Source organism: Capra hircus, chromosome 23 (genome assembly GCF_001704415.2).
Source record: "Capra hircus breed San Clemente chromosome 23, ASM170441v1, whole genome shotgun sequence".
NCBI lineage: Eukaryota > Metazoa > Chordata > Mammalia > Artiodactyla > Bovidae > Capra > Capra hircus.
In genome coordinates, this window is record NC_030830.1 from 28218261 (window position 1) to 28242778 (window position 24518).

Sequence of the window (24518 nt, forward strand, 5' to 3'; positions counted from 1 at the left end):
AAAAATAAAAAAAAAAAATAAAAGACTCTACCCTGGTAGGAAGGGGGACCACTGATAATCTTCTGATTAACAAATAATGCCTGCTTCTTACTGTCTTCCCACCATCCTTTGCTCTTAGGTTTGGTATTCTACTCCAGTATAATCATGTATAATTTACGCTAAGCAGAAAACAACATTATCTAGCCTTAAATCCAGTCCACTTTCTAAAACTGAAGTATAGTGAACTAAAAATGAGTAGAAACTCTAGTGCCATTTATTTATAAATAATCATGATAACAAAAATTTTCTTTGAAAAACTGAGGCTAGATTGATTAGTTGCAGATAAGAAAATGACAGGCTTATATTTATAATTATTATCATTATAGTAGGAATGTTATTAGTACCATTTCACTTAATAATTTTATGAGATAGTTAAGAAAATATGCTGGGGAAAAAAATTAAGAGCAGTATCATGTCATGTTAATAAAAATTTTGTCCCCAAAAAGGCATAGTTAATACATAATGACATACTTGTAAGTTCTTGTTCCATATTTTATCAGTGGTCACTTGGAAATGCTTTAGAGAGAAACACAGTACTCCACAAAAAGTAGGAAGTATATCCTACTTTGATTCTACTTTCCTAACATTTTAGAAAAGTTTAGGACCAAAAAAAAAAAACTACCCTTATTTATCTCACTGAAGTGACTCGAACTGGAACGTGATGTATTTTCAGAAGTCTAAGTACAAAGTTCAAGGAGCTATCATCACAGGAACACATCTGAGTAACCACCACTCCAGCCAAGAACTAAGCCTCAGCCACATTAAGTTCCTTCTCTTCATGCCTCTTTCCAATCACCACCTCAATGCTCTAATCCAAAGGTGTCTTCTAACATGACAGATCACTTCTGAATATTTTAAGTTTACACCAATGAGATCATAATATGCTGCTGTGTGAAACTCTATTATATTCATTTGTTGCTATGCTATGCCTAAAGAATCCCATGGACAGAGGAGCCTGGCCGGATACAGCCCAAGGGGTCACAGAGTCAGACACGACTGAGTGACTAACACACACACATGCTATACTGTATCCTGGCACCTGAATGTACTTCTATGTATTTATCCATTCAACTACTGATAGACATTTTGTGCTCTTTCCAACTGAGGGTCAATGTAAACGATGCTATGATAAACTTTTAGAGTCTTTTGGTGTACATATGGAACACACATTTCTTGTGAGTATATAATTAGAAATAAAAGTGCTGGGCAACAGGGTCAACTTTAGTTCTCAAGGGTAGACATAACGACTTACATTCCCACCTACAATGTATGAGTGTTTTGATAATATGGATCCTCACCAACATTTAGTATTGCTGCTGCTGCTGCTGCTAAGTCTTTTGTAAAAAAATTCATTCATGTTGGTGAGAATCTTACTTTGGTTTAAATAAAATTACATTTCCTTGCTAGGTAATGAATTTCAGTAACTCTGTCCTACTCTGGTAAGAATGAAGCAGGCTACTGAAAGGTATGTCCAGGAAAGTCTTCCCCCAAAGCAGGAGAAAAGCACGTGCTCCTCAGTGTTGGGATCATTACTATCCTGAGGGACAACATGTATGATGAGCACAGTACCTCTGAGAAAACAGTGAGAATGATGCTGCAAAGCAGGTTTGAGACAAAACCATGTGGAGGTTAGCACAGGGAGGATTTAAACTCCACTCTTATGATCTGGAAAAGGGCCCCGTGAGATAATAGGGAGTCATCTAACAGTCAAAGGTAAGAGGTGATCTGTTTCATGTTTTCTGGGAGCTCCACTTCTATCCTCATCAATAAGGCAGGGTTTTTCACAGGACATGCTCTGTGAAACGGAGATCAAGAAAGAGATAAAAGGAAGGAACACATGCTGGAGGCACACACTGTATCTCCTGTCAGAAGGCTAAGGTTCCTCCAAGTGGACCTAGCTATGGTTTGAAAAAGCTCTCTCTGTTGACTCTGGAACAAGAAAGAGAGATAAACTTGTGTTTATTTTTTTAAAGAAATAATATAATCTATGTCTATAATGGGCTTCCCTGGTGGCTCAGAGGTTAAAGCATCTGCCTGCAATGAGGGAGACCTGGGTTTGATCCCTGGGTCGGGAAGATCCCCTGCAGAAGGAAATGGTAACCCACTCCAGCATTCTTGCCTGGAGAATCCCATGTCTATAATAGTCAGACCCTCTGAATTGATACTGGCTCTCCCTGAAAGCTAGTTAATAGGCAAAGCACTGACATTCTTCTTATTTCTTGCATCAGATTAAAGTCATGCCAGGTTAAGGAGAACATTTTCAAAATATTAAGAATTGCTTTCCTTATTGTATTTGTCTTATTTCACTTATTTAAAAATTTCTTACATTTGTACACCTAAACTTTGAAATCAACACTTCATAGTTAAGCTTTAAAATTTTTTCAGTGAAGAGTTTTGGTGGTTTTGGTAACATTTACAGATAAGGGGGGAAAAGGTCTTTTTTATTCATTCACATAATTACCACTTTTGGCATTCATTACTCTGTGTACATCCAAATGCCAACACAGGATCATTTTCCTTCTGCCAAAAAGAACCTCTTTAAACCGTCTCTGTGCGGTACATACAGGTCTACTGGCAAATCATTCTCTCAGATTTTATCTCCAAGTTTTAATTTTGCCTCCACTGCCTGAAAAGTAATTTTGCTAAGTAGAGACTTCAAGGTTGACAGTTATTTTCTTTCAGGCCTTATGTTTTTCTCTTTATCACTGCTTTTCACAGAACTTATTATGATGTGCCTTAAGGTGATATGCTTTCTGTTTTTTCTGCTTGGAGTTCACTGAGCAGCTTGGATTTGTGGGCTTCAAGTTTCTCCCAAATCTGAAGATTTTTCAACCATTATTTCTTCACATATTTTTTTTCTGTCCCTTCTCTCTCCCATTTCCTCAGGGACTCCATTCATACATAAGCAAATCCATTTTCCTTCTGCTGCCTGAAAACTGCTTCTAGACAATAAGCTGGGGTAACTTTAGGGTTTGCCTCATTGGTTTCAGTGATAACTTCCCTCAGTGATAACAGCCCTGTGTCACCTGTTGTCCAATGTCTGAAACCACTGTTAAATATATTTTACCCTGCTTCCTAGTTGTCTAACTCAAGAGGGCAAATTCAGTCCTTGCCACTTCCTCATGACAAGGATTTTGAAAAAATAAATGTAATAAAAATGTGTTACCTCCCATTTTGTTTATAAGATCCACTGATTGATTTCAGGAAATACAGAAAGTCACTACCTTATTTTAACAAAACCCTTACCTACTTGATAAAGGGGACTACAAAAGAAATAACATAATGAAAATAATTTAGTAACAAACTTCTTACATGTGTATGTATGTGTGTATATATATATCTCTATGATGGTTCTATATATCTTTGTATGGTTAGTTTTTCATGTAGGACAGATATTATAACCAAGTACCAAAATAAACTGATCCAAGATGTAGACCTAACAATAGCTATTCAGTTCAGTTCAGTTCAGTCGCTCAGTCGTGTCCGACTCTTTGCGACTCCATGAATTGCAGCACGCCAGGCCTCCCTGCCCATCACCAACTCCCAGAGTTCACTCAGATGCACGTCCATCGAGTCAGTGATGCCATCCAGCCATCTCATCCTCTGTCATCCCCTTCTCCTCCTGCCCCCAATCCCTCCCAACATCAAAGTCTTTTCCAATGAGTCAATTCGCATAAGGTGGCCAAAGTATTGGAGTTTCAGCTTTAGCATCATTCCTTCCAAAGAAATCCCAGGGCTGATCTATCACAAGACTAATCAAGAAATATCTTTGCATCTAAATTTTAAAATCTCAAATGTAAAAAAAGGAGAGTTGAGATATAAAAACTTTCCATGGTGAGCCCAGACAGGGAGAAAGAGATAAAGCTATGAAGGTATACGACATTCAGAGTCAGAGTGTGGTTGCTACATTTAGTGAATAAAGTAGAAGATAATACCAAAAACGTAATCTGGGATCATTTCCTAACAACACTAAATGCGGACCAGGATGTGGAGCAACAGGAACTCTCATTCATTGCTGGGGGGAATGCAAAATGGTGCAGACACTACGAAAGACAATTTAACAATTTCTTACAAAACTAAGCATGCTCTTACCATATGAACAAGCAATTACACCCTGTGGTATTTACCCAAGTGAACTGAAAACTTATGGACACACAAAAAGATTGCACAAGTTTTACAGCAGCATTATTCATAACTGCCAAAACCTGAAACCAACTTCAGTAGGTGAATGGATAAACTGCGCTACATCCAGACGCTGGAATATTAATCAACACTGAAAAGAAATGAGCTATTAAGCCATGAAAGGACATCGATAAACCTTAAATGAATATTACAAAGTGAAGACAATGTGAAAAGGCTACGTAGTGTATGAGTCCAATTATATGACATTCTGAAAACCACAAAACTAGGGAGAAAATTAACAGATGGGCAGCTTCAGGGGTTGAGGGAAGGGAGGGATGAAAAGCACAGAACACAGAGGAATTTTAAAGAGGTGAGACCGTCCTGTATGACAGCACAGTCATACATTTGTCCAAACTCATAAGATGCACAGTGCCAGAGGTGACCCCCCTGTGTAAACCATGGACTTCAGACGATCCTGTGTCAGTGGAGGTGCACTGACTGTAACAAGGGAACCACTGTGGGGTGCACTGATGGAGGGGAAGGCCGTGCATGCCTAGGGCAGGGAGGATACGGGAACGCTGTGCTTTCTGCTCAATTCTGCTGTGATTCTGAAACTTCTAAATAAATTAAAAAAAAAAACTTTAAAAAATTCATCTGGTAACAATGTGAAATAGAAGCCAGACTAGGGACTGAAATAAGAGAAATCATTAAGTTAAGAGAATACATTAACACTTTAAGCAAGAGACAAGAACAGAAGTAGAATCAACACTGGCAGTAGACACCAAAGTATTCAGCAACAGTGACAAGTTTTTTGCAAGTGCATATAACCTACTCTGCTAGACACGACCACTGCAGATCTTGTGTACAAGCAGCAGGTACTAACAATAACAAAGCATGTGATGTTTTCAAACAAAATACGTACCTTGGAATACCTTTCCAAGTTTACATGATAAATATACACAGTGAAAATCAAACAATACATGATAAATCACTTCCATGTTTTAGCTAAGACCTTACTCTTATACCTAAGAAAAAAATTTTTTTATATATTTCAACTGGAACACTATGAAAATAATAAGAGTATAACTGTTTAATGTTTGGTTTTCTCACACATTATTAGAAATAACTGATTAAATGCTACATCCTTACTGAAGTGATGGTATAACTTTCTCATGAATGTAAACTGGTATCAGTTTGAGTAAAATCTTAATTTCCTATTGATCTGGACAAACTCCCTCCCAGAAAACCCCAAGAATTTCATAATACATAATGAACAGCTGTTAAAAATCAGTGTCAGTGACTCAATGTGGAGATACATTTTTCTCTACAGTGATAAAGAATAATTACTTTTCTGATACTGGAAGAAATCACCTCACCTTTTTCCTCAGGCTTTGTAGGAAAATACTTCTTCTCGGTACCTACCAGCTCAGGCTTTGAAACTAAAAGGGGGAATAAAGTTAATACTTTTAAAAAAAGATAGTTTTAGAGCACAAAGATAATTATACTCCTAAAAAGCAAAAGTTGAAAAAATAACGTAAGATGAAAACATGGTTTAAGAGAATGAACAATAAACTGCCATCACTCTGTGTCTAACCCTGAGCCTGCCACTAACACCTTGAGTAAGGGACAGCACTGTGGACTGAGTTCCTACTCGTTCAAGTGAAGGGCTTCACATCCTCTGCAACACCACTGCTCAGGAGAACTTCCTGTAATGATGGAAATACTCTGTTTTTGTATGGTCCAATACTGACCACTGAGACCTGAAATGCTGCTACTGCAACCAATTAACTTTTAAATTTTATTTAATTTTAATTAATTTTAAAAGCCCAGTATGACTAGTAGCTAAAAACTCTCCAATGCCAGCTTCTACGAAAATTACCTTTAAGGTATCCCTGCTCTGAGATAAGGTTAGCAAACACAAACCTGAAACTATGGAGGAGGGAAGGACTTGTGTTACTCAAAAAAAAGCAAATCTTTCAAGGAAAAAAAACTGGACTGCACATTTAAAAATCAGAAATTATGGGTTAGAACTTAAAGAAATAAGAGTCAGATTATAAAACATTAACTCTAGAAAATACTTCAAAGTACTCATCTTTTATGCAACTGTTTAAAAAGGAAAAACAAAAACTCTTCCAGTTTGCTTAAGCATTATCATACTCCTTGAAGAATATATAAATAAATCACTACTAGTTTGTGACACTGAAAAATGGATTACATCTGAAAACTTATCAGCTAGGTAAATATTTAAGATTTAAGCTTAGTCAATTTTCTTAACTCAAAATGTCATAAAATATCCAAATTATTTTCAAAATTCTAATTTTATATGGTTTATACTTTAAAAAAATACTGATATTAATACACATGAACACTCAATTTTTATATATTAAAAAAAATTATATATAGTGTCATAGCATTTAATTTTTGCTAACAAAAATAAATGATTTACAGAAGACCCAATTTCATCATTTTAGAACTTAAAACTATAAAATACAGAAAACTGAATAATCTGTTTCTTACTTACTTGGACCCTTAGCAGGTGGTGGTGGTTTCTTTGGTTTCTATTAAAATAATAATTGTGAAAACAGTAAAACATTTACATATTACCTATTTATAGTTAAACTCTGATCATAAATAATCTAAGTTACATAAATACCTCTCCTTATCCCATCCCTGCTAGAAATTATAAAATGATAAGATCCAAACAAGATCAAAGACAAAAAATTTATCCTATTAGAACAAATGCCTCTTTGATCAAAATTAAAACATTTCAAAAATTATCACTGACTTAAAAAAGGTTAATGATGAGCAGAAACATTCTTCCCTATCTCCCCTATTTTAAGATTTCTATGCACCATTTTTACCTCTCTTTACCTGGCAGGGAAAGAAAGATACTTTATTTTAAAAGAAGAAGAATACCTAATAAATATATAGAGCTTTCACTTTTGATTATTCAGGACTCTCAAAAAGAACATAAAGGCAAAGGTCTATTTTTTAATTTATTAAAATTCTCTTGGGTTTACAAGTATTCATTCATTTTTGCCTTAAAAAACTTGAAACACATTTCTAAGTTTGTGAATTTGGTTTTTCCAAATTAAAAATAACTGATAACCAATACTCCATGAACATCCAATAAAAGTCAAAAAAAGAAAATGAGTACATTAACAAGAGTATAAAGTGTGTAAAAATAAAGTACACCTGAAGCCTGTTGAATTAATAATGAATGAAATTTAGCCAAGGAAGAATCTCAGACAGTATTAGCCTTCATACATTATCCTTTTGTAATTTACTTTAAATAAAAGATTTCAAAGGTTAGAGATTGCTGCACTGGCTTAAATTAAATATGGCAGACTGCCTTGCTGGGGTTTGCCAGCTCTCTGTGTAAATCTTTTCCTCTTGTTTAAAAATTCATTAATCCCTCCATGGGCGGAAAAAAGGGGATCAAACTGTAGAAAAGCAAAAGATCACTGACTCAGTCTCACTTTATTCACTGTGAGAAGTGAGATCGATAAATTAAATCCTGTAAGGAGGCTAAATAAAGCCTTCTCACTGTCCCAAAAATGCAGTGACAGAGTAACAGTAACCAACAGTACCTTAAAACGAAATTTTCAGCAAAATTAAATATAGTGACTTACAGTCAAGTGCTAACTTGTCTGAATAGTACAGCCAGTCTTTTTTCTTTTAATCATAATAAAGTAATAAAGTCTAAGTTAATTTTTAGTCAAAGGAAAAGAAAAACAGGAAGTGATAAACACAGAAGTGTTTTATTTTACCATAATTTATTTTACACACTGTTTTATTTTACCATAATTCAAATAATTTTTACCTGATTATATAAATCTGAAATTCCTGGAAAATTTACTCAGTAACTATGTAAAAAACTTGTTTCTTTAAGAAATATTAGCAAAAGGTTTTTTAACTTATCATCATCACTGAGAAAGAAAAGCTTACAGGAAAGTCCTTATCCAGTTCATTTATCTGAACAGCAAAATTGTCTGGAAATACTCCTTCTTTACCATTCAGTTCACCCTTCCACCAGCCAGTTTCTCCAGTCTCCTAAACCGCAAAATGAAGAATAAGGATAATAGTGGTTATATCTAAATAAGAAAAAAAGTTAGCAACAAAATAAGAAAACACTGAATTCCATTATTTTTATAAGGAAAAAATAAAGACCTTAAGCAGACTTTGAGATCCTACTAAAAAAATGTATTTCTCCACAACATGAGGGTAAAAATAATTTCCAAAACATCAATTATAACAATAATAGACAATAAACGTTTGCTTTAAAAAAATCTTCCTGATCACTTACTATACTTCAGGTTCTGAGGTCACAGCAATAAACATGGCAAAGCCCAGGTCTTTCATAGCTTACCTTCTAGTGTGAATGCAAGACTACTGAAAAAATACTTCTATGAATAAGTTAAGTTATTCACTGAAAAGCCTGAGAAGTATCTTACCTTGCTTATCAACTGTATTATCTCCCCCTCTTTAAAAGTCAGTTCATCTTCATTAGTACCTTCATAGGCAAATAGCGTTCTACAGTATTCCTTAGCTAAAACGAAAAACATAAATAAAGTTTATATATAAATTACTTCTTTCAACAAATACTTATTAAGCCTCCATTTTGTCTAAAGAAATGAACACTAGCTTTCAGAGATGATTTCAATAATTTAAGCCAATTTACTTCATGCTGAATTAAATAATGAGTTTCATTGATCATTCATTCATTCAAATAGTTACTATGTGCCTACCTGTTCCAGGCACAGTTCTAACTGTACTGGATACATCAAGGAACAAAAAACATCCAAAAATCTATGACCTCATGGTGTTCACATCTAGGAGGATTTAATACTCTGATGAAGTAGTACAATGTAACAAGTGTCTTCAACAAATCTAATAATATATTTGAGCATGCTTCATTCAACATGAACATTTCATTAAAAAACTTACCTTTAATTTTACCTTCAGTGTCTGTTTTTGTTATCTCCACACTCTGAGTTTTGGATCCTAGTGACTGTGTGATTAAAGGCTAGAATAGAAAGGAGAGTATCGTCTATTTTAAGTTGTAACAAAGCTAATAATGTTAAACAAAATTTCCATTAACAATTATCTAGTTTTCCCTAACAGTACTTATAGCCAGGTTAGTAATATAACTGAAAACTCTGCCAGGAAATGATAAATATCTGGAAAGCTATTTAAATGATAGCCTAGAACTTCTGGTTTTAAAACACCCTGTCTTAAAGATAACAAACATACTCTGATACCCAAAATGCCGTGATTTATTTTAGAACCTCCAAAACAAATAAAAATAGCATTTGAAAATGTACCATGTACCAATCTCTGAGCTAATAAGCACTTTGCTGCTGCTGCTAAGTCACTTCAGTCGTGTCCGACTCTGTGCGACCCCATAGACGGCAGCCCACCAGGCTCCCCCGTCACTGGGATTCTCCAGGCAAGAACACTGGAGTGGGTTGCCATTTCCTTCTCCAATGCGTGAAAGTGAAAAGTGAAAGGGAAGTCGCTCAGTCGTGTCCGACTCTTAGCGACCCCATGGACTGCAGCCCACCAGGCTCCTCCGTCCATGGGATTTTCTAGGCAAGAGTACTGGAGTGGGGTGCCATTGCCTTCTCCAATAAGCAGTTTACATGCCATGTAATTTAATCCTCAGAACAATCAGAATAAAGTAGGCACTATCGGTCACTCTTTTTATAAGTTAGAAAGCAGTTAAATAACTTGACCACAATAAAAATAATTTAGCAGTGCAGCCCAGATTTGAACCTTGAAAGTTCGACTCCAGAAGGTGGGCTCTTAAACGACAGAACTGAACTTCCTTACAATGAGACAGAGAAGAAAAGAAAGTTTTTATACTTACTTCAATGCTGCTACCAGAATGAAAGCATTTAGGTAATGTTACAACCCTTGTAACTATATAGTCCAGTGGACAGTTTTCCACTGTAATCAACTACAGTAAGCCTTTCATCATGTCTTAGTGTTTCCTTAAGTTCTCTTCTCTGAAGTAACACAACATTTGACCTTAGATTTCATTAGTTAAAAATCTGAGCATACTGCTAACTGGTAATATCATTGTGCATTCTATTTATCTTTTAAAATACTCACTTTAGTTTCTCCTAACTTTTCTCCATTGTATCTTCCAATCTGGTGTTGCCTACAAACACAGCAAATGTGCTCCCTACTTTATCAATTCCTAGGTCAGTGATCAAATCAAGTCTTGGAAGGCCATCTTACACAGTAATCCTGAGAGTGCTCTCACTTACAACAACTCTTTACTGAACATTATCAATGGCAAAGGAGGGGCTTCCTTGGTGGTTCAGTGTTGAAGAATCTGCCTTCCAATGCAGGGGATACGGGTTCAATCCCTGGTCCGGGAAGATCCCAGGTGCCATGGAGCAACTAAGCCCGTGCTCCACAACTACTGAGCCCACGTGTTCTAACTTCTGAAGCCTGCACTCCTCAAGCCTGTACTCCGCAACAAGAGAAGCCACTACAACGAGAAGCCTGTGCACCACAACTAGAGAGTAGCCCCTGTTCACCCCAAGTAGCGAAAAGCCCACGTCAATGAAGGCCTAGCACAGCCAGCCAGAAATTTTTAAAAAAATGGCAAAGGAAAGATTACCAGTGTAATCAATAATCAGATAAAGTTATTCGACATAACCATAAGCTTTAGAGTTAGAAAGGGACCCCAGATCCTCTAGCCTAATATCCCTCATAATGCAGACACTGCTTCTAGACATTCCTAGCTGTTACAGGACTATATAGCACCATCCCAACAAGAATTCTGATTTGTACCTTTAAAACCAAGAACGAACTGGGCCCATAATCCTAATGTCAGATAGTCACACAGCTAGGAGAGGGCAGAAGAGAAAGTGTAAGCTCTCTTTCCCAAACCTAACATTATTATATAAGAAAATATGTGACAGGCTGGGAAAGGAAGGAAAAAAAAGTTGAAACTAACCATTTTAGGAGAAAATTTCAGAATATATTTCACCAACCAAAACAGTCTTAATAGTGAAATGTAACTAAAAAGACAAGTAAACACTAAAACATTTTCAAATGTCATGAGTTAAATAAGACGTAACAAAGGAGAACCAGAAGGGAAACAATACTTTAAAAGTCAAGGGACAAGCCTCCTCAAGTAAGTACTCAAACTAATCTCCAAGGTGTTAACACCAGAAACAAGACCTGAAATGAACATCCTAAAGACTGTAGCTATTTCCCCCCAAATTAGATGGTACATTCTCTTTATTTCACAAGGCCAGTGAAATGCTAGTAAAACATAAAGTGCTCCACACACCTAGGGCTAATGATTGGTAGAGTTCACCACTACTAACAATCCAGAGAAAAATTAAGCAAGGCCTAATTTAACTTAATATCCCACTGTGAATTCATTTTAAAATGGCCCATTTTAGCGCTACTTCAAACTGAGAGGCAAAACATAATTTTAGATTTAAAAGGAAGACAAAAATGTATTTGCCTTTTATATTTTTACACTATAATAAAACTTTAAAATTTCCACTAAGAAAAGTTTGTGTTAAATTTACTGGCTCCCCCATCCAATTTTATAAGAATCAAATGTAAACATTAACGGAAGTCACTTAAGCTTAAAAAGTTTCTCACAGTCTTCTCATTCATAACCCATCACCAGCAATCTCCAAAAAAAAAAAAAGTAGCAGAGTTGCAAACTAATTGTGACATTTTAAAAATTGTTTAATGAGAGAATGAAGGGGGTGAATCTAAGGAAAGCTCAGCACTACTACCTTCTCTGGTTTTTTCTCCTCTGTCTCACTACTGGATGTTCTTGTCCTCAGTTTCACAGAGCCTTCTTTGAAAATATCTCCAAATCCAATTCCTCGGATTTTCTTTGGCTGGGTAACTGATCCAGGTGCACTTTCAGTCCCATTCCCCAGAGAGAGGGGTAAAGGTGAGGTAGGCCCAGTCAGAACAGCTTCTGAAAGGATAACTGGTTTTTAAAGAATGACACCTAAAATCACAAAAACCTTGACATTCCACTTCCACAGTATTTATATCCTATAACTCCTAATAAAAAAAATGGTAGAATAAAAATAAAATTGCTGAGTAGTAAAATATCCTAAGCACTTTATACTGATTTTTTTTCCCAATATTTAGAAACAATTTTAGGTATTTCTAATTTGTAAAAGACCAATCAGAAATGCAGGAAATCATAGTATGTCAGTTTCTTAAGAAGAGTATGTCAAAATTTACAGCTCCTTTACAAAGGTGACACGGGACAGAAACAGCAAGCGTGCACAATATGCTCAATGAGCATTCAATGCACTGAGCGAACAAATATATAAATGTTGACTTAATTAAATAATAACATTTATATTCAGAATTTCCCTTTACTCACTTCAATGTTTAAATTTCAGATTTGGGAATACACTGGATCCATGGGAAATGCCATCAAACTCTTATATCACTGCTCATATATCTCACACGGGTGAAAGTACATGAAAAGACAGTTTTACAGGCAAGACAGAAGGACACTCTAAACAACAAAGGCTAAGAATATTTGACAAAATGAAAGGGCAGTCACTTCATTATAAAAACTGAAATATAACACTTCCCTAGAGAAGCAATGCTTTTCCTGAAATTGACTGCTAAAAAGATATTAATCTTGAGATTTTTATATAGAAACCACTAAGTAATAGAACAGATTATAAATTTACCATATTCCTATTAAAAAATATAAAAAGGAGCTTTCTTATAGCTTTTATTCCACAGTTCTTCAATGAAAACAGAGGGCATGAAAATAAATTACTCATAAAGGCTCAAGTAATACTGTCTACCTACTGACTAGAGTCAGAATTATCTTCTTAGCAGTAATCGCCAGAGTTTAACTGGTCAAACCATGAACACATCCCATATATTTCATTCTATCTATTAAAAGAAGGAGTGTAAGAAGAAACTAAAATAAATGCAGTGGATATGGCATTCCAATACTATAAACAAAACAAAAAAGAACACATTTTATGATGAACAGCTGGCAATTCCTGTAACAGTTATCTGAAATAGATGCTGTTATACTGACTAAAGAAGACTGTCAAACCATCAGTTAACACAAAAGATGTTATATTGCATTCTCTAAGACCCAATGTGTAAAATATCAAATGCTTAAATTAACACTCAAAGGACACCATGTCTTCACTAAAGTTCTAAAGACCTTATAAAGTGCTCACTTCTTGGCACTTACATCAATATGCAAAATCTTTCTGCCTGAAAATTCAAGTTTAAAAAAAAAGGGAAATTACAGTGTACTTCAACCACTGACTTCCCACCCCATAATCACAAAGCTCCGCATTTAGAATGCACTGTTATTGTAAAGGGGTTAAGCAAGCAAGGAAGTACATTTTTAACAGATTATGATTCTGCAAGGTTACTAAAATTCAAATAAGGCTGAACAGTGCAAGGAAATGCCCAAAGTATTATAATTATGAAGTAATGAACTACATCCAAATTTAAATTCGATTTCTTTTGCTACTGACCCCTTATGGACTTTGAATTTCATACAGTATTTTAAGGGCTCAGTTTATATGGCATCATAAAGACTATTTCACTCCACACTTAATCACACTAAATTTTAACGTTAAAAATAAACATCATTAGATTCAGTATCTATGACACTTAATACCAATACATGCCTGAAGTAATTCAGGGGACAGTGTGCAAAGTAGTAATTGTCCCTGCAACATTCCTATGTTGAAATCCTAGCTCCCCAAGTGAAGAGGTGGCCCTTCAGAGAGGTGATTAGGTCATGAGGGCAGAGCCCTCAGGAATGGGATTAGTGTGTTACAAAGAGGTTGCACACAGCTCCCCTGCCTCTTCCAACTTGTGAGGACAAAGTGAGAAGTCAGCAACTATGCACCAGAAAGGAGCCTCGATCTTGGACTTCCCAGCTTGCAGAACTGTGAAAAATGAATCTCTGTTGTTTTTATGCTACCTAGATTGTGGTAGTTTGTTACAGCGGCTCTAATGGACTAAAACAACAGTCTTCGTATCTTGACTCTATACTGTCTTTGAAATAAAAAAGCAATATCAACAATCTTAAGGTTGTATGTCTATATCTCATTATCTATGAATCTATGTAACCATTATAAAACTGCCAAATAACACAAGTGTACAAGTGTTAATCCCTGAACATTTTCACTACATACTTTTCCATAAAGAAAAATATCTACTTATCCCTATGCCACCATGTCTCTTAAAAAAAAAATCTCTCCTAAATCCCTCAGCAGTTCACAGATATAATTCCAAGTTTTGGGATAAAGCTTTTTCAATTATACTTCTGAACGGTGAGCAAATTTAAGGATAATTTATAGGTGAGTCTCTAAATGACAGAGATCACAAAATAGCTAAATTACATTCTGGCTACACACGGAAAACAAAATCTATTATGTGAATACAGAAACTCAGAGGAAGAGTCTTTTGAACTTCTAATATTTCTTAAGTAGTCAGGCCATTTACAAACTCTGATCACAACTGTATATAAGTAGACCTTAAGTGGGAAGAAATCAGGTAACGTAAGCAGTATCATTTCATAATAAGGGTACTGTAAGTTTACTTTGGGTTGAAGCAGACATCAGAAGGGAAAACAGTAAATTACCTAGAAGGGAATAGCTACCCACTCCAGTATTCTTGCCTGGAGAACCCCATGGACAGAGGAGCCTGGCGGGTACAGTCCATGGGGTTGCAGAGTCAGACACAACTGAGCGACTAACATTTTCACTTTAAGTCCTTGTCATAAGTTGCTTTTTTTTAAAGTGGATAAACTAAAGCTCATAGTTCAAAAAGATGAGAGACTAAAAATATACAAAATGAACGCTAGTCATATACAAAATTGGTTTAAATCTATTCAAATTTTTAAAACAGTCTACCTGAATCTTCCTGGGCTTCTTGAGTTTCAACATCATCTGTTACCTCTAATTCTTTCACAAAATTGGAGGGAAACAGTCCCAACTTGTTGTTCAGGGTTCCACTCCACCAGCCTTCTTCTACCTGAAAGAGTTCACAACTCAAAAGTAATAATAGTTTGTCTTAAGTTTTCACTTCCCCAACAGAAAAATTGAGCTACAGAAATGAACAGGCACAAAGTTAGTGGTACAAAATAATCCCTTTAAATCTATAAGAAAAAACAAAGGGGGAAAAAATTTTAAGTAGATTAAATCTATGTGGATTGAATTAATCATACACGGATTAATCAATAGCACCTTGCAACCCTTCCACAATGAGATCTTATAATAAATCACAGAACAGAAATAAGCCATCCAATCTGAATTCTGGACACACGTAACTAACAAACCTAACAAAACAGTGTTCTCTGCCACAAAATTTGGAATGCTGTGTCCTGCAACAACAGGAGATAAGCCAATCCCTTATCTGCTGTGATTCCACCTTATTTGTAAAATGGGAGTAAAAATTCCTATCTCCTTAGGTTGTTCAGAAACTTAAATGAAATAATAAGTTTGAAACACTCAGAATGGTGCGTCAGGCATAATGTGAGCTTGATGAACACTGCTATTATTGCCACCTGGTAGACATAAACCAGAACTGCCTTTTATATAAACACATTGGAATTTAACAAAAACTAACGATAAATTACATGTTATCAAACAAAATCAGTTACAGTGGCAATACTTGATATCAAAATACATACTCTGAAAATGGCATCTTTAGCTGCTAAATAACACTTTGATATTCCTTTAATGATAAAAGTAGATATATGAAAAGCTATTTTTGAAATATTTTAAAATCTTATTCTAAGATATTAAAATGAGGCCAAGTGTTTTGGGGTTAATATTTGAACGTGATAATTCAAACAGAACAAAGCTTTTACATTCTGCTTGCAAACATCTCTGCTGTGCAAAAGGTAAAAATCTTTCTATTTTTATGGCTTGTGTCTAAAGTGAATTCAGAATCAAAGAAAGGTTTATATGCTTAGCTACTTAGATTACATCAATTTTAGCTTAAAAAAAAGAGCTTATTTTATTTTTAAAGTCAAAGATACAAATTCAGTACACAAATATTAGGCATTGCAAGGATGAATAAAGCTTTATTTCTACAATTAAAAAACCTTCCTTTAGGCCATTAAAGATCTACTTTAAAACACGTATCTTAAAATTTAAAAAAAAACTGGCAAAATAAATTTTAAAAATTAATATTCTTACAAAGCATTTTTCTAATACCCAGAGCATTAATTCTAATTGTTGCTTTATCTCTAACATGTGTTTTTACTTACCTCTTCACTAATATCAATAATATCTCCCACTTTAAGCTCCAGTTCATCCTCATTTTGTGGAATGTATTCAAAGAGAACTTTACACTGACGCTTCTTGGTCTCTACAGGAAGTCACATAAAAAAATTAAGAAAGATCTTTAAAACAAACAGTAGCACGTTTATTTACATAAAGTGTTTATTGTCAAAGGATTTGTATGTATGAATAAAAGCAGAGCATGGAAGCATTCTGAACAGCTAACCATAATCTGTGTTGTCTGGCTTTCCACCTTGCCCCCCACCCTAGAAGCTCTTCCTTCATCCTAAAATAAATTCAAGCCAACTGCAAATAAGGTAGGCTCTCAGAAATGAAATCAGATCCAACTGATTAGACAAAAGTAAAATTTCCACTGCCAATTTGGAAACTAGAAACACAGACTTAAGACACTATTGGCATAACAAATTTATAACAAATTTATCAGACAAGTCCTTCAAACTATTGATTTTCAGACTGCTTCTTGATCAAAATCTAGGGATACTTTAAAGGCACTATGTCAAGAGTATCTGTGCTTAAAAAAAAAAGAGAAAATGCACAAATCTAAAATGTATTTTATCTTATTTAATAATTTTTCTGACAGATAAAAACACAAGTGAAGACAAAAATAATTTCACTTTAGTGTTTTAAACAAGCCTCATTTATTCAGAAAAGTAATGATTATATAATGTAGGACTTCAAAAGATGTAACTTGATTCTTTTTAATGAATATCAGTATCTTTTTAAATAATTTAAAGTTAATAAAGAGTATTAATTAGCCCCTCTGCCCCTAAGCATATATGTCAATTAACTTCAAGCAACTTAGTGATATTTTAATCAAAAGTTTTGTTTTTATCTTGTCTTTCACACTAGCATAATTCTCCAATTTTTTTTCTAAGAGAATATGCAAAATTATTTGCAAAGGAACTTCTCATTTTTAAAAGGAAAATCCACACTGGATAAAAATATCTAAATGGCCCCTACCATTGCCACAAAATGTGAGTCATTTATTTTAAAAAGAAAAATTTTTGTATGATTCCATATTTTTATACAGCTTACTCTTATGTTAGAATGACTGCCTACACTGAACTTTTCTATTAGTTGGCAGCACAAGTTAAGAAATTTGGAGATTCTTCACATTTCAAATGGCACATACAATGTCTACCCATACATATTGGTCAATAAATATTTACTGAGTTTCTAAAATGCATCAGAACCTTTGGTAAGCACAGAAGAAAATGAAATTAAAGAGTAAAACTGTCAATAAAAGGAGGTGTAGCATTCAGTCGATTTTTTAACTGTAGTATTTTCTTAACATAAGTAACTTCCATACAGCTTTTCAGAACTACAAAGAAATTAATGAAAAAGTATTTCTTTAAATCAGTATTTTATAAGTAAAGCTATTAATAAGAAACCAAATAAAGAAGTGTAACAACAAAGGCAGTGACAAATGTTTATTACTCCAAGTCCTTCATGAACACTTCCCACACAAAAGAGCACAAAACTTGCTAGGACATATTTTATCAAGGAGAAACAGGAACTCCTTCCCACTGCATCAGGCTGCTTTCTTCACAGATTAGAGTGCTTTACCATAACTCATGTACCCTAGTCATGTTAGATCCTTACTCTCTGAAAATACCATAGACTTGCTTATCTTCATGGGTCTTTCAAAGGCTGCAATTCTAACTGCAACGCCACACTCTCCAATTTTTATGTGAATGATATGTCCTACTTAAAGAAGAGCTTAATGACACTTTACTTGATGACTCTGGTATAGAACTGCCCTTTCATTTGAATCTCAACTGCACATTTTGTATGTTTCTAGTCATCAAGCAAAGAGCCAGCTCACTGGAAAAGATCCTGATGCTGGGAAAGATTGAAAGCAAAAAGAGAAAAGGGCAGAGGAGGATGAGATGATTAGACAGCATCACCAACTCAATGGACATGAATCTAAGCAAACTCTGGGAAATAGTGAAAGACAGGGAAGCCTGGCGTGCTACAGTTCATGGGGTGGCAGAGTCAGACATGACTTAGTGACTGAACAACAACAAGAAGTATGGTTCTTAATAGGATTCTGCTGCTGCTAAGTCGCTTCAGTCATGTCCGACTCTGTGCGACCCCATAGATGGCAGCCCATCAGGCTCCCCCGTCACTGGGATTCTCCAGGCAAGAACACTGGAGTGGGTTGCCATTTCCTTCTCCAATGCATGAAAGTGAAAAATGAAAGCTAAGTCGCTCAGTCGTGTCCGACTCTTAGCGACCCCATGGACTGCAGCCTACCCGGCTCCTCTGTTCATGGGATTTTCCAGGCAAGAGTACTGGACTGGGGTGCCATTGCCTTCTCCACTTAATAGTATAAAATACTGCAATAACAAGTACAGACATTTACAGAGCATTTCTTATAATATTTACTTAACATGTTAATACTTTGAAAACCCTACAAGGTAATTATTACTATCATCCTTGTGTTAGAGTAACTTGGTATTTTCCTCTGTTAAACTGTGACTTTTGAATCATCCATATCCAGTTTTTATTTGGCAGATTTGACTGTCCACATTAACACTGCTCTTACGGTCTTCATACCCACAGGTGTTACAGTATTCATCACATAAATGTCAAATAATTTCAGAAAAACCTTTTAAAAATATTTTGCATTTTCAAATATAAGTCATCACAAATGGGAAGTATAGCATGGTTCTTAAAAAAAGATCTAAATATTCAGGTCAAATAGAGTTCTTAAGTACTTCTTATATTATTTCTCATTTAATAACTTTTAATTTTTTCCATCAAATGCTAAAATGAAGAGCATATCATACTCAGAAGTTAGGAGGCTGAATTCCAAAATTTCAAAGATAGCAACAAAAAGATTCCTGATCTACTTTTAGTTCCACTTAGTTCTGGAAAGTAAATCGTCAAACTTTATTACAGCATTTTCTAATGTAAAAAAAATTTTTTTTATCAATTTCTTTCTCTAGTAAGCAAAGGTAATCATCAAAAGTAAAGAAACATCAAGACTGAGCCATTTGCTACATGGCTGAATCTTTAAAATTTTTTTCTTATCAGCAGCAATAAAAAAATCATATTAAGCCAGTAAGTGAAAAATTTAAGCTATTCAAGATTCTAGCTATACTGCTGAAATACACACTTAAGATCATCAAAATCTTAGAAAACATCATCATTACCACTATCATGAAGAAAAAATCTCATGTACTTAGGGATGAAGTATCACATCTAACCACATATTTTCAACAGATATATAAAGCCAATACAACAAAACAAGCTTAGGCAAAGAATATACCATGTTTAGCAGACAATTATTATTTCAACTTCTCTCTAAGACTAAATTTTTCAAAATAAAATAAAAAAATCAAAAAACCTTACCCCATTCATATGAGAGGTTGCAGCCAGGGAGCAGTCTTTGGAATGAGGTTTTATTCCCCTCCTTGGAGAAGGAAATGGCAACCCACTCCAGTATTCTTGCCTGGAGAATCCCATGGACAGAGAAGCCTGGTGGGCTACAGTCCACGGGGTCGCAAAGAGTCGGACACGACTGAGCGACTTCACTTTCACTTTATTCCCCTTCTAAGTCAGAATATTTCAATGTCAAAGGGCAGAGCCTGCACTACTAATATGCCCCTTCTTTTTCACATGTATGCTGCAAAGATGTATAATCAGTGACCATACTTTGATGAGATTCAGAAATTTATCTTCTTCAGTACTGACTCAAAGTTGGGAGGCATGTTACCAAACGTTGTCTGAGAATGAAACACTATGTGGATTATATTCTAGTCAACCAAATTTTAATGTATCATCATTTATTTCTGTACAACTACCAATGATTTATCAATATCAATCTCAATGCATCTTTTGTATTTCAAAATAACTAGATGGAAAATCACTTCTGTAGCATGAATTCCCACTAATAAGGAATACAATATGCCATGAGTGGATTCATATCTGGTATCACGGTTTTCCAAATACAAAGTGGAATATCCACTAATATGCCACACTGCACATTATATACAATTGTGATGCTGAAAGACGTCAATTCTTTACTCCAAGTAAAAATATTCTACACCATTATCTCTGTGCCCGATTTTACAAGGGTCTCAGCAGTCATGCCATTTGTACATGTTTTTGCTATAAAAGTGTAAATTGGTTCTATTCTATAATTTTAGCAACTTTTTACAATCAACTTTGTCCTGGAAAATTTTCTGTGCTCAATCTAAAAAATAACTGTCTGTCTTGCTTAATTTACATGCAATAGCAAAAGTTTCAATGGATCATGACCAGACTTTGCACACACAAAAAAAGCCAACGCTTTTTGGCTTTGGAGATAAAAATAGCTAACAATTCCAGTCTCCAGATATCTATCATATTAACTATGCGAACTTTTCCTTGAGGTTGCTTAGTCAAAATTCGGCACACATGCAGATTCGCTTGTCTTGGCAGAGATTTGAACTGAACCTTCACAATGCAGTGCTTACCATTATCAACCTTTACAATGGTTTGGGGTTTTTTTATATTAACAGTATTGATTAAAAGGGTATATACTACTATTTAACATTACAATGAACCACTTTTGAATAACTGATCTATTTCATTAACCAAGGAAATGATGCAAACTAACGGTAACAAAAAAAATCTGATTAAAAAAAAATTAGCTGCTTTTCCTGGAAAAGTAATCTGAAAGCAAAAACAACCTGCATCCTGTTTTAAATGTTACTTAGCACACCAAGTGACTAATTTAGTCTTTGCAGCACATTAAAAACAAGTGAAAAAGCCTAAGCTTCTTAGCAACAACTATATAATGGTTTCTCTTTCTTACAAGAAAAATGATGGACAGCATTCTCAAAGAAGGTAAAGTTTAGCGTCCTTTCCTATTAGGAGACAAAATAAACTTGAAGCCCTCTGTCTAGCCTCTACTTAAGAAGTGTGTTCCTTTATAGTTCACTAGAGCTAAAGAAAGTAGCACATGTATCTCACAACAGACAGAGATCATGAATAACTGTTTCATGGGTCTAAAACTCTCCTTGTGCACAGAAATTCTACGTAGAGATTCCCGTACAGGATGGGGAAATAACTCCATTATCTATTCCCCAATCTCCAAAACAAACAGTTTCAGAATCCCGGACAACTAGAACTACTAAACAGTCCGCCTTCGGGCAGAAGACTGAAGGCAATGTGGGTGACATCTAAACATTGTCTGTACACCGCATCTACTGGGAGAAAAGAAGAACAGGTAGTACCTTGCAACTGGTCTCTCTCTGTGTCATGAAACCTGTTCATCTTTATGAAAACCTGTTTTTATTTTATGCAAATAATCAAGAGTGATATAATCTAGAAAGTAGAGATTTCCCCTAACTTCACAGACAGTAGCACAGAAAGTAACAGGTATGAGACTATAAAATAAAAAATAATATTACATTTATGAAACGTATATAAACAAAATTTCTTTATATTATAGGCTACTTGGTACACAAGGTAGCAACCAGCATCAAACACAACAGACCCCAACATCAAAGAGACTGATGTGGGGAGTGGCGAGGGAGGGAGAGGAGGTGGGTTTAAAAAAAAGAATGATCGAAGATGATAGTGGATAAATACTCATTTATAACTTATCAAATCAAACTGAACATAGCATTCAATCTCTAATGGGGCCTCAGGTTTACTATGGTAAAACACTATCTGCTCCCAGACTTGAAGTACTTCTTTGAGTAGCAGTCTTTCCAAAGACTAAGTTTTTGACAACAGCAATATTACTAGTCTTTTTATTTTTTTAAACCACTTTTCCACCAGCAGTACAATAAAACTCAACAGTCTAAATGATCTAAGGTCATAAGACAGATTCAAACTAATGTCTGATTTTAAATGTGGCACTCTCCCTCTATATTAAACTCTTCTCTTAACATATTTACACCAAATACTTCAAAGGCACTCTGCTAGGCCAACCACCTTGGAAAACTGAATATTCATGTTCAGATGGCTAACCAGTAAAGAAAATGCATGATCAAATGCTTGCATCTATACTGCTTAAGGATGAGCAGACATTTTAGCATCCCATTTAACATTTAATAAAAAATATTCAAGTAAATTTAAGGCAAAGGATTAACTACCCAACAGAGCCTGTAAGACTAACAAGAAAACAGTCTTCCATCTTAATTTACAATTCCTACAGACAGCTCATGCTGGATTACCAAATGAAGACTGATAACATGGGCCCATAACTAGTAACTGAAGAATAAGCAGGAAGTTTCTGTAGTCTGCTACAAAAGGTTGATTTTTCTTAACACAACTTATCAACAGTTAGTTATAAAACAAACTTCTATTTTGATTTAAATGAAGAAGAAAAAATTATTTACATACTCTTCTTAACGTTTTTGGTTTGTGGAAGTGGCTGAATTCCTCCAGGCAGAAGTCCATAGGTGCTTATTCGTTGTACGAGATTTGCTACATTCCCGTGCCTTTCCCGCCTGATGGGCAAACTGTCATCCTTGGATTCTGTCTCTTTCTTAATTTCCTACAAAAGGGGAAATCAGCAAATAGGCAAATTAAGCTGTATTTCATTAAATTAAATCCTCAAATGCAAAATACCAAAACCAGGTACACTGATTATTATATAAAACAAAGTATCAACAGTTTGCAACCTTTTTCTCTGCCCACACATATCTAAAGACTACCACACACTTTGGTTACAGCTCCGACAAAATTTTATTTATGGACACTAAAATTTCAATTTCATATAATTTTCACATGTCATGAAATACTGCTCCTCATTTCACTTTTTCCAACTATTTATATAACTCTTAGCTGGCATTCTCAGTTCAGTGACACTATAAATAAACAGGTGGTATTTAGATTTGGCCCATGGGCTGTTGTCTGATAAACCCTGTTCTAAGTTACACGTCTAAGAGAAGATAGGTAAATCTTCACGAAAAGAAGTATGAAGTTTTACTGGAAGACATAAAAGAAGACACAGGAAAGAAAAGTCATGCCATGTTCAGATGTTGAAAACTCATTATCATAAAGATAGCATTTTTCCCCTAAAATTGATGCACTGCAATTGAATAGATATGTCACAGATTTGGGAAAGCAATTAAACTAGTTCTAAATTTGTAGAGAAGAACCAATGACCAAGAACAGCCAAAATACTTCAATGAAAAGAAAGTGAGGGGATTTTTTTTTAAACTAAGAAATAAAGAAAAACCATACGATACTACGAATCAGTGTGTATTGGCACAAAAATCCATAAACAGAAAAATGATTTACAACAGGTAAAAAGGGAGGGGAAAATATTAATCTTAAAATATATGGTGCATGCAGTGTTTCACATTTAGGCAGCAGGGAATGAAACTGGATTCCTGCCTCACACACTTAATATTAAAATTAACAGTTTCTGTTCATAAAAAGTAACCACAAGAAAACAGTAAATCCCTAACCAGAAGGTATTTTTCACATATAAAGTTAACAAAGAATCTATATCTCCAGGTGTTTATGTCTACTGCAATGTTAACTTATTACTCTAGCTGGTAGGATTTCAGATTATTATGTTTGATGCTTGCTTTTTTGTGTTACTTTAACAAGCCATATCATTTTGCAAACAGAAAATTTTTTCATTTTGGAATAACTTTTAAAATGATGAGAAACCATGAAAACTATTAAAGTATAAATCATAGAAGACACACAAATTTTACTGGTAATGTATGTAAGGAAAACTACTTCAATTGCTACTAATAATAAATGACACACCATATGAAAACTTCAGTTTTCAGACCACATTAAGTATTTTTCAAACTAATAAAAATATGAAATCTATGCAAAAACTAGTAGCTGCAACCTCAACATGCCAAAGAGTATTAATTTTGCATTCTCCTGAACGTCTCATGAGTTACCTACATTTTAAAAAGACAAACATTGTATGTCTGAAAACTATTGTTTCCTCTCTGGTACAAGAGACCAAGAACTTGGCTTGATATGCAAATCTTATTCCTCTAAGAAAATAATTCCAGGTTGACCCAATGTGAGACAGGAGACAGATTCAGGAAAATATATCCTGGGTATAAATTTTATATCCTGGGT

The 24518-nt window shown here is 34.8% G+C and overlaps 1 protein-coding gene across 3 annotated transcripts in view; it reads right to left on the reverse strand.

Moving 5' to 3' along the window:
• Positions 1-24518, reverse strand: part of CD2AP (CD2 associated protein) — an 88003-nt gene that overhangs the window by 19096 nt on the left and 44389 nt on the right. For 2 of the 3 annotated variants that reach the window (XM_018039012.1, XM_018039014.1), the window contains 9 exons: positions 22806-22959; positions 16430-16530; positions 15069-15189; positions 11934-12124; positions 9109-9187; positions 8616-8710; positions 8110-8214; positions 6683-6719; positions 5538-5600 (listed from right to left, as the gene is read on the reverse strand). In XM_018039012.1, coding sequence (XP_017894501.1) covers positions 5538-5600; positions 6683-6719; positions 8110-8214; positions 8616-8710; positions 9109-9187; positions 11934-12124; positions 15069-15189; positions 16430-16530; positions 22806-22959 — 946 coding nt within the window. The remainder of the gene's footprint in view (positions 1-5537; positions 5601-6682; positions 6720-8109; positions 8215-8615; positions 8711-9108; positions 9188-11933; positions 12125-15068; positions 15190-16429; positions 16531-22805; positions 22960-24518) is intronic. The other variant, XM_018039013.1, reaches the window with a different exon arrangement.